Here is an 11391-nt window from a genome sequence, read left to right as displayed (position 1 = left end):
GGAGAAAGGGGGAAAAAGGAAAAGGAGATGTTTGCACCAGAAGGTCACGTTCTATATGCAGGGAATCATCTATTATCAAATGCAGAATAACAAGTGGGAGGATAATGTTGCATTTTATGAGTGAATTACTTCAAGATATAGACATGTTTGGATTTTACAAAAGGCTGAATGTGGGGTTGGACAGGTCACTGATTCATTAGTGATGACAGGGCTCCATCTAGTGTTCAAACTCGAGGAAGCAGCTCCTCTTAATCCTGGCAGGTGAAATTTATTCAAGTTTTGTTGAAGCTTGGTGTCCAGGTTTGTGTGAAACCTGCATTAAAAGGCCTTCCATGTGAAAAAGAACAAACATGCACCGCAGGAGAAACATTATAGTTTATTCAGACTTGTTCAGACTACCTGGATCATTTCAGTTCTTTCTGTTGACACATTCACTGGATGCAAATGGTCACAATTAGCCACTGACTGCTCCTTAAAGAGGCTGGAGGTCATGGTTTGCACGCCAACCAGCAGAAATACTTCAGAACCACTGTCACTTCTGTTTCAGGAGAGGACACCTTCATGGCAGAGAGCAACCTGTAGGAAGAGAGGAAGACAGGAAGAGAGACGGAAATATTGAAGTGGTAAATGAATCTGCGTCCTCCCTTTAGACCACACAAGACTAAACATAGGTCGACTCTTCCCAGACACAGAGAGCAGAGCTGTGCGTAAATCTTCCACAAAGTGTGATAGTAATTAAATACAATGTCATACTTTTTTTTTTATCCATGTGAAAGTTATGGCTCAGCACTTCCCCTCCATATATTTTGCTTGCTGGGCTATTCTGTCCTGTCACTGGCAGGAAGAATTAATGGCGTCTATATTATCAAAGCAGTAAAAGCCTTCACCGGTTAAGCTTAGTCAAGCAATGTTTGGCTTTTCTGATTAATGCCCGAGACTGTGACAGTATTCAAAGACGAGCTTTCAGCAGTTTTTGATGGTGATAAATGAATTCAGGAGGGAGATTAGGAGATCAACGTCGAGGCAGGGAGGGCACAGGGTCCAGGAGTTAATGATTAAACTCTTGGAAGGAGTTGGAGGTTAATATCTCACTTGTTCCTGATGTCGTCAGAGAGACGTTTGGCCTCCGCGGGGTCCTTTTTGAGCAGCTTCTGGTAGGTGGAGAAGGTCTCAACCATGCCGATGTAGCTGCTCAGAGGCATGGGGTTTTTAATACGGAGACACTCGTTCCTGGGAACAATAAAAGCTCACATGGAAACATCGTATTTATAATTATATTAGCCTTGTCATGGGGGTTACATTCATTAAAAAGGTTTGTGTTAAAGTCAGAAACACTCACCACTCCTTGTCTGTGTAGGAGCAGGACTCAAACATGTCCAAGTAGATCTTCTTTGAGCTTGATCCTATGTAAGGATCTCGGAATGGAAGCAGGGCCGCGTAAAACTGATGAAGACAAGATGAATCAGGAATTCTTGACAAAGTTAAATCAAAAACATACATTTGTCTACATTCAGGCAGAGACTGTAGTTGTTGGAGAGAGGTCAGGGTGAATAATGACAAAAGAAAACACCCCAAAAACATCAAAAGGATGTCCGTCTGTAGAAAACAATTTGAGATACTTGTTTCCTAAGGCCAGATAAGGCCAGAGGTTAAGGACACACCTCTTTACAGATCTTGTTGAGCATGTCAGATTGGTCCTTGTACTCCAGCTCCATGTCCATGGTGTAGCTCAGGAGAGCCAGGCACCCTCCCGGCCTCAGCACCCTGTCGGCCTCCAGGAGGAACTCCATCCGGTTGAACCAGTGAGCCGCTGTCATGGCCGTCACGAGGTCCACCTCACCTGAAACGAACGGCAGCACTTCTGCAGGAGACTGCCTGGGAAGTGGAAGAAGGACAAATGTTGCAAAAGTCTTTCGTGAGAGAGCAACCTGGAGGAGATTTGTATCATAAGGCAGCTCACCTCACCTGTAGGAGACATTTGGAGGACTGCTTGTGGTCTGTGCCATCTCCAGCTGGGCCTGGCTGATGTCTGTCCCGACAACCTTGGTGAAAAATGGAGCCAGCAGGATCGTCCCTTGGCCTGAGCCGCAGCCTACGTCTGCTGCAAGCTTGAACTGGTTGGGTGTCTAAAATGAAGGAAGTTATGTTCAAATATCTCCTTAGAAATGAACCTGAATCATGCTTTAAAAGAAGTCCCAGTGACTCTTCTTGTCCTACAGCCTGTGACATTAGGCATCACAGATGTTTGGATGTGACACCTATCTCACTTTGTCCACATGGGGGAGACAAAAAAGTAGAAAAATCCTCACAGGAGCTGTAATAAGAAGTGATGTTTAATTACTGAAATAGGGAGTACAAATCCAAACCTTGCACACAGCTTGCACAGATTTTTGTTTGAAGGGTCTCTGCACAATGCAAGGTTAAACAGGAAGTTTAGAAGAAATATAGAAGAACAGCAACTCAGATTAAGGGCCCCCCTTTTAATCACCTATCATGATGTTTCATCAAAGAGCAGGGCAAAGTGCATTCATTATAACTAATGCTGAAACCCTCTGAGTACAGAATAAAAAGGAAAGTTAGTCATGAAGAAAGATAACTGCAAAATATATTGATATAAAAAAAACATCAGCTATCATCTGCAGAGAACCTCAAACAGCACCAAAGCATACATATGCATGCCCCTGTTCAAACTTTAAAAACTCTAACCTGCACACTTACCCTTTTCTCCATGAAGCTCATAATCCTGCTGATTAATTCATGGGGAGCTACTCGGTACTGCAGGTAAGCTGCTGCATGATCTTTCCCCTCAAAGAGCTGCACAGACATGCTGGTTCTTTTGGTGCCAGAGTTGCCGAACCGAGCAAACACTATGACTCTGCACTTCCAGCTTGTCCTGAATAAAGCCTCACGTTACACATTAACCAGAGATGACCTGCACACCCTGGAGCAGTGCTGCAGAAAAAGAAACAAGGGTGCAATATTGAATAAGCATTCAATATGATTTAAGGATTGCATGATACATGAGGTTATTTACTGCAATGCACTTTGAGTGGAAAGAGCAAACAATAAAAGAAGTGTGCACCTTTATGAGAAGATGGGGGATATATAGAGTTATAACTTCAACATATAGAGAGACTTAAGGAATGCTCAAGCTGTATGCAGCCATTAAAATCACATATTTCTTCCTAATTTCACCAAAATAAACACTTTCAATTTGATTTCCCCAGTATTTATTTTTGCATGCACTAGCTTGTTTTCAGCAGCAGGTGGCAGTAAATCCACACAAATAACACCCAGTGCTGACAGGGAGACCAGAGCTGCTGAATGTGGGAGTGATATTAGTTTCTGCTCTGAGATCATCAATTGATTCCCTTGTTTAATCTCCATTAGCATGCTTTCTTTGGCATACTGATGTATTAGCCTTGGGCTACATGATGGTATGAGTATTTAGAGGAAAGCAATGTGTGGATAAAAATACGAGTCTGATTAACTTGTACAAGAATGATGCCAATTCTTCTAAATTTAAAGCTTGTCTGTTTGTATTAGTAATTTCACTTTGATAGTCATAAGTCTATTTTGAGTTATTATTTTAATGTCAAGCATACAGTTCAAAGCATATTTAGGAATTATTTCCGTTATAATCCCTCAAACAGTCTTGAATAGATTTGGTCAAAAGCTGAAAAGCTTCTTTGCCTAATGCTAGTCCTTTCAATTTTTTCCACTCAGAATTTTCAGCTGGGGTCTGGGATGGTATTCACTTGAATGCAGACTATTCCAGTCGTTCATTCATTGGATTTATTGACTCAGAATACCAGGCAGGCTGGAGAACTGGGTAGAGACTGGTTTGTTTCGGGTACACATTAAAGCTCCTGTGAGGAACCTGAGGTTTGTGGACAAATCTGTCATCTTCTGAATCTTTGTGACACAAAAATCTCATCTTGCCTTCTTTGAACAGTTGTATATGTCCCTGATTGTGAATACTTGCTGCAGAAAATGTAAATGAAAGGCTGTTTTTTTCAGCGTATCGTAAATCATCTTGATGACACCTTGAAAATTATGGTCCACAGTTAGTTAGTCTCCTGATTGATGGTCCTGTTTGCTTTTGTATGATGGAAGATCAGGGCAAAATCAAGGATGCAGAAGAACAGATTTTGGGCATGTAGGATGAAGTCAGAATTTTACAAGAATTCACTCCTAAATTTGAAAGAATGCACTAAATTTACAAGATCTTTATGTAAAATAATATAGAGGATATCAAAAGAGCTGCCTGTGCTAAAATGAGGAGCATGGAGCATCTTGTGAAGTTCTATTCAACAGCTGATGACAAATAGGGATTGCAAAGCATGCACACGATGCATATCAGCCTGCATGTTAAATATTAATAAATTAAGTCTGTTTCAGAACCAGTTAAGATCTTCTCACAGGAGCTTAAACTCTGCTAAATGGTCTGGAGTTCCCCAAGGCTCCATTCTCTGTCCTCCTTCGTTCAGAGTTAGAGGGACACATAAAGCTAAAATGTGCTTGAAATACCTTTAAAAGGTAAACTCAGACTTATGTGACAACAAAACGTGACCAAAGTTAATTAAGAATTACAAGAAAGTTCATCACGTGTATGTTCCCAATTTAAAAACAGTGTTGTCCAATCAACAAGCATTGATCCCTCCCAATCGTCCAATCAATGACCAGTGTCAGATATGCTTTGCAATTGGGCTTGTGTCAACAAATTAAGGAGGGGGTTGCAGAAGCCACAGGGGCCCCAACCCCTTCACCCCACCATGTTACTACGTCCAGCTCCTGCCTCAAGTCATCAGATCAATCAACTTTGATCAAAGCCGTCAGCTCTCCTCCAGTCACAACGCCATCCACACTTTGGAGGACGATTCAGCCCGCCCAGATTCGACTATTTTATCACACAGTTTCTTTTCAACCAAGTCTTATTAAAGTGTCCTCACACATCTCTGCACACACACACAAACAGAAGCCATTAAAAACACAAAGTCAATGGGCTCAGACAAGCCGCCTCATGTATTGCTTTAATATCTGCAGGCATTCCAGACACAGTAAAAAGAGCTATGGGAGCGCTTCCATCGACTGTGACGAGCAGTGTTGCTAATGCTGCATGGGGAATTCTCCTGGAAGGCAATCACGCAGGTAATCCACACGAGGAGGAGTAGAGAATATCAGAAATAGTGTTTAAACTGTTTTTGTCATGAAGGCAGGTGCGGGGGGGAAAAATCCTAAATTCTACCTGGTAAATAACAGTTTGACAGAGTGTAAGCAGAGTGTCTCTGAAAAATGCATTTGCAGCCTAAAATAGCAGCAGTAGTAAATACCTGTGCATCTTCTTTCTTCTGACAGCGCGAGCACAGAGACATGCGAGGTAGGGGGATGGATAGACGGGTATTGAGAGTAAAATCCCACTTCCCCGCGGAAATCTCAGCAGGTAAAAGCAGATTGCAGCTGTTGGATGAAATCCATGAATTTGGAAAACAGTCTTGTTGCCGCATTGACAGCCGTGGATTTTGGGGGGGAAATTTGTCATGGATTTTGAATAGGTTTCACAGCCCCCCTGGGTGCTTAAAGACACTTTTTCAATAAGGTAGCACGAAAACCCACGAATGTGGGGAAAGGGAGGCGTCAAAATTGGAGTTCTGAAGCTGCTTGGATGAGTTGTTTTTCAATATTTCGGGGGGATATGAGCTGAAATCCTGTGTAAACTGGGAAAATCTGTAGAGAAATTTCAGAAAAGAGTCTGCACCTCAGACTGCAACAATCTCCTTCTACTTTAAACACTAAATATTGTTCTTTATGATGGCTCAGATGAGAGTTCCCATCAGAAAGTGCATAAATATTGATTCTGGACTACATTTGCTCCTAATTGCCAAACAACCATCCTTAACTTAACAACAGGAGGAAGATTATCTTGTGCAAGTGTGAAACCAGCTCTGCAATCTGCAAGTAGAAAGAGAAAGTGAGAGTCCAACCCCTCCTGTTTTTTTATGGTTGAACTGTGCATTGTGCCAAACAGCGTTTGCAATCTCTGCTCGGATATGAACATCTTAAATCCTCACCCATTAAAACTTCACTCCAGACACTGTGTTTGCTCCACAGCCGGTTGTAAAGAGCAAATATGGAGGAGATCTCAGCGACTCCGAAGGCTGCGTTTTTATAGCAGAGACGTTCTCTCGCTCGCTCGCTCGCTTGTGAGATGCACTTGGAGGGGCTAATCCCGCTCTCCAAGGAGAGAGGTAGGTATTGGCTTTGATGATAGAAATGGATTAAACAGATTACATTAAAGGCCAGTCTAATTGAACCGATCTATCCTGATTCTGCCGCTGTAAGATAAATGATGAGAAGGCCAGATAGCATATATAGGTCGTGGGTTTGTGCGCCCCTGCTCTGGGTTTGTGTGTCATGTGGACATTTGCAGGAAAATACAGCCAAAGCCTCTCCTCCTATAGAGAGAGGTCCTGATCTGTCTAAGGATGAAATGAGAATTTTCATGTTCTGCTTTTTATGCAGGGGCTGTCCTCAACCAGCTCTGCAAAGAATAAAAGCTTCTTACAGCACAGAAGTTTGCAGATAACAAATGTTTTTAGTACTTTGGGTTTAAATTGCTGATTGTTGGTGCATTTAGGCGGAGGTGGGGATGGAAGGATGCAGGATGTGATGAGGGTTGCAGATACATGAGGCCTTGGTTTTTGCAAAATGTGGTTAGAGGCCTAGGAGTAAAGGCCTGTGGTCAGGTGATGTCAAAGGGGCAGGTTCAAACGGGCAGCAGGGGCGTATCTAGACTTTTTTGACTGGGGTAGCGACTTATGCAGAGGTGGCATGTTTGTCTAACATACAAACATTAAAGCCACTTCATTAAAAGAAATTCTGGCTCTGCTCCAAAGCATGAAAACACAGACACAGTGAAGAGCATCTGAAAGCTTCTCTTAAAGCACAAAAGAAGTCATCTTCACTCCAGCACAGTCTGTACATCTGTCTGTATCAATACAAGCACACACAATGAAACATGAGCTTTGAGTCTTGCTCTACCTTTGACATAATTAGCCCTTTGTATGTGTGTGTGTGTTTGTGTGTTTGTGTGTGTGTGTACCTGTCCTCTCAGGCAGCCTCGTTAGTGACAGTGTCCAGTGGAAACGAGCGTGATAGGCTGACCTTTCCTTCCAACCTCGTTATCAACGAGAACTCGTTAAGCAGGACTCTTTAATTAGCAGCCCGAATGGCAATCAGGGTGGAGCAGCAGACCTCTGTGGTCATAGACACGGATCAATGGTCTTCAGGGAGCCTCTGTGCTCAGCAACAGGGGGACCTTTACACATGTGTGCATGCAGCGTGGTGATGCATACATAGGCATGCATTTCCAATACAATACAAGCACCAAACATCCTGTCAGTCTGCTGATTCTGTCAAGAGGATTCAGCTTGTGCCTGATTTGGTGCAAAATGTCATCATGAAGTCTTCTTCTAAAAGAACTGTAGCACAAGATGAACATTAGGATTTTCATTTAGGAACAAAAAGACCCTTTTCCCAGGAGAATAGAAAAACATGGCGTCCCTGTACTTTTAGCCTGACTGTGAGGAGTTCTACTGCAGGTATTACAAATTTCATGCCACCAAGGTTCCCTTATCCCATCCTCTCTCTCAATAATAATAGCAGGAAACACCACTGCGAGACTAATATCTACTTTTATTAAAATCCGAGTGCAGTGGCACACTGATAAAACAGTCTCACCCCCCTGCTTGACGTGCACACAGGCTTCATTCAGCGCACGTGCATATCCACACATGCCCCAAAGTGTGTGCAAACACACGCATGTTTAAACACGAGCACAGATACACAAACACCGGGGTGAAGAAACGCGAGTCGGGAGCCAACAGCCGCCGCACCTGGTGAGATCCAAGTGAAAGTGAGAAGCATAAAAAAGAGCTGAACGCTCAGGTCTGTTGATCTATTTTTACCGCAGAGCAGGGGGCAGAGAAAAGGAGAGAGAGAAGAAGAAGAGAGAGAGAGAGAGAGAGAGAGAGAGAGAGAGAGAGAGAGAGAGAGAGAGGAGAGAGAGAGAGAGAGAGAGAGAGAGAGAGAGAGAGAGAGAGAGAGAGAGAGAGAGAGAGAGAGAGAGAGAGAGAGAGAGAGAGAGTCGTGCATAATGCATGGCCCTGTAGAGCAGCAGTGGCTTTCTCTCTGGGTTTCCAGGTGTCTTTGCTGTCTGTCAAACAGGCAGCATAGAGCAGAGCCAGGTGCTCTCACACGGCGCTCTGGTTGATCTCTCTCTGAGCGTGAGACCACCAGCTCACCCAGCTGCTCGTCCTCTCCCCTAAAGTCCAGATCTCAGCTGTAGCCTCATTCAAATGAATCTGTGACGTGTGAGGGAATTCAGGAGCTGCAGGGTGAAACTAGCACAGATCCTCCTGAATATATCGCCTCTGCTGGAAAGTGAAAACACTTTGGAGGCTGTTGTGGATCTTTGACAAAGTACTATTAAGGGTCTGCAGGATCTCTGGCGGCGGCTCAATTCATGAGCTGCTGCTTCACACTTGTTTTCAGACACAGGGAAATAAGTCACTCTGTCTCAGAGACAACACTGCCATAGTTTGACCTACATGTAGCTTTTAAAGGTTCCTTCAGGGCCGTAACACAGAGCACTTTTAAATCTTAGTACATAAAAAACTCTGACTTACATGTATGCAGACCCAGGGTCATCAATTTAAAGAAGCATGCCTGCATCGAGGCCTTCATCAGAGCAGGTACACTGTGTTTACCCGGCTGCTTCAAGTGAAAGTTAACGAGCAGTCACATGATCAGAATGTAAACTTGATTGTGTTAATTGACTTCCATGTTTTATACAGTCTATGCACTGCCACCACCTGGACTGGAGTGGAATCAAGTTCATGTATTTTGGGAAGGCCATGGTAGAGGTTCTTTAACTCTAGTCTTTCCAGGAAGCTGCTCAGCTCATCTGTAAACAAAGGTAATTGTTTGCTTATAATTTCTCTGTTCATGATGTAAGGGTAGGACCTTGAAGAATAAAGATTGTGGTTGTACTCTCACACCACAACAGAAGTGGATCTGGTTTGGGTTAAGGCCATCTGAGCATTCCTGAAGGGGGTTGGGTTGCTGCCGGGCATCACAAGGAGGCAGACTAATGAAAGCTTGATGAGGATGCTTCTCTGAATCCAGCAGCATGATTAGGCTTTAATTACCGAGGGCCGCCTCGACATATTCCCTATAATTGGAAATACCTAAGCACTTGGCTGCTCATGGCATGAAACCAAAGAATCCATGGTTCACAACCCCTTCGTAGGACAAGCCTCAATCACATTTTAGATGAACTCCACTCTGCGCGGGGAGATTTTGCGGCGGCGGCGCTTCGAATTGAAGCTTGTCTTTAGGTAGATTAGCTGCTATGTAATCTTAGAAAAGAGTTCTTGTTATCACCCGGGTTAGCAGCACAGAGTACGCATGGAATAAGATATTGTGAGGGAGGCTTTAAACTTGGAGCTCTGCTTCCAAGTATGCTGGCATCCCCACATTGCCAGATGTGACAATAACATCCCTATAAGGCTGCCAAACGCCTACAAGACACCCACAGGCATTGGCAGCTCCCTTGGTGAAATCTTCTGTTGCACAACCACAAGAAAGAAGGAGCCCTTGTGTTGTGCTGGTTAAACGAATCCCATCCCTCGCCTGAAGAATCCGTCTTTCTTCCATTACAGTCGCTTCAATTCAGCGACGTCACGCCATTCGTAGCGTCCGTCAATGGCGCGAGCTGCAGCTGAATCACTCTATGGAAAACAAAGGTTTGTGAAATGTGCACAGGTGTTTTGGTGTTGAATGGCGAGGCAGTGACAGTAGACGATTCAAGGGCAGGAGGGTGAGCCTGCAGCGTGAAAACAATAAGGCAGAATATTGAAGAGTGTCAAAAAATGAACTGTCCCATGATCCCAGTCTGCTTTTAAATGTGCCTCAAGGTGAAAAAATAATCTTCAATCAAGCTTTCTGTGCATACTGCTGTGACCCATGCATGGCACAAACAGTGTGTACACAGATTAACATCAAGTGCTTTGAATAATACCCAAAATGTAAATGCTATACATTTATGCTTTGCCTAACAAGATAACATCACGGGATGTTTTAATCCTATTATCCTACACCATTTACATAGATGCTATCTTCTGATGTTAAATGAATGGGAACAACAGAGACGACATGGTGACTGAGTACATGTAAGCAAGCGTTCAACAGTCGTGTTTATCAACCCCGGCTTTTCTATTATTCAGATTATTCTGCTTGGGATCCCCGGTGTAATTAGCTGGGAGACAAATCCACCTCTTTCCTGTGTGTGTCTGCACATTGATTCACCAGCTGTCAAGTGCTATTGGAGGAGAGGGAAAATGTGGGCAACATGTGCATGCAGATATTTGATTTTTGTGTGGTCTGACTCAGTTTAGGGCAATGCTTGAGAGGTTTCATCCATGCATAACATTACCATCCACTGAAAATGACTGCTACTGGTTTTGTTGATCCCGTCTCTACTGTGCAATCGATTACCAGCTACCAAATTCTAGTGTGCTAAGAAGTTAAATCCCAATTCTCAGAGACTGTGAATTCTAAATATGCTATGTTCTTTAATGCTAGCTCAAAATGACACCTTATATCAGCTAACATAGGTCACAAGAAAATATGAGCCTTGTGCATGTTTGTATCTGTGTGTCTTGCAGGTTTTGACTTCTTTCATTCTTCATTTTCTTGCATGCATAAGATATAAACGATCCTTTGTGCAGGACGTGAGGGGCTCAGTGTCTTATTGGGACTTCTGCACACTTCTCCATTCCCGGTAGTAATCCAGCATCAAACTGCATGACCCCACTTCACTGAATGTGTGTGTTAACCTTTCTGAATATGTGGCCATGTGGTCCTCTCTCAGCTGAAACACATTAAGACCATTTAGCTCTACTGTGAACTCACATACAGCCTCATTTCCATCACGCCGAGTGGAAATGACGATCGGAAAGCGCTCATGGGACGTGCGACCTTTATTGAAAAATGACTCCATCGTGTCTAATTTCATAACGTGTCTGCGGGATTGACGTAGTAGGTGTAGTTAGGTAGATAATATGGGCCTGTCTGTAATTACAGATAAAAGAACATTAAGTTCGACAGATACATGTAAGCTTCTTGATGAGGGTGCCCATTTCAATTAGGGAGCATTAAATGAAACAAAAAACCTTATGGGACTTTCTCACTGCCAGACCCAAGGAGAATTAATACACTGCATAGGGCCATTTACCAGGGAGTAATTACTCCCTAATTAGCCATTAGTTATTCGATTACCCTTTTATCAGCTAGTCATGGTCAAAAGGCAGGAATAGCGGATAAGTCATC

At 43.4% G+C, this 11391-nt stretch overlaps 1 protein-coding gene across 2 annotated transcripts; it reads right to left on the bottom strand.

Moving 5' to 3' along the window:
* Positions 1 to 356: 356 nt before the first annotated feature.
* si:ch211-93g23.2 (uncharacterized protein LOC100005086 homolog) lies at positions 357 to 8813 on the bottom strand. 2 transcript variants are annotated; one of them, XM_034677422.1, is made up of 7 exons: positions 8688 to 8813; positions 2719 to 2952; positions 1966 to 2126; positions 1662 to 1875; positions 1340 to 1443; positions 1093 to 1230; positions 357 to 576 (listed from the first exon to the last, which is right to left on the bottom strand). In XM_034677422.1, the coding sequence occupies exons 2-7, from the start codon at positions 2824 to 2826 to the stop codon at positions 489 to 491; spliced, it is 813 nt and encodes a 270-aa protein (XP_034533313.1). In that variant the 5' UTR covers positions 2827 to 2952; positions 8688 to 8813; the 3' UTR covers positions 357 to 488. The 2 variants fall into 2 exon arrangements, with proteins under 2 accessions (XP_034533313.1, XP_034533314.1); XM_034677423.1 differs by lacking the exon at positions 2719 to 2952 and having other exon boundaries at positions 1961 to 2126.
* Positions 8814 to 11391: the final 2578 nt, after the last annotated feature.

This window comes from Notolabrus celidotus, chromosome 24, assembly GCF_009762535.1.
Source record: "Notolabrus celidotus isolate fNotCel1 chromosome 24, fNotCel1.pri, whole genome shotgun sequence".
NCBI lineage: Eukaryota > Metazoa > Chordata > Actinopteri > Labriformes > Labridae > Notolabrus > Notolabrus celidotus.
Note: the sequence above shows the minus strand (reverse complement) of the source record. Positions and strands in the feature narration are given on the sequence as shown.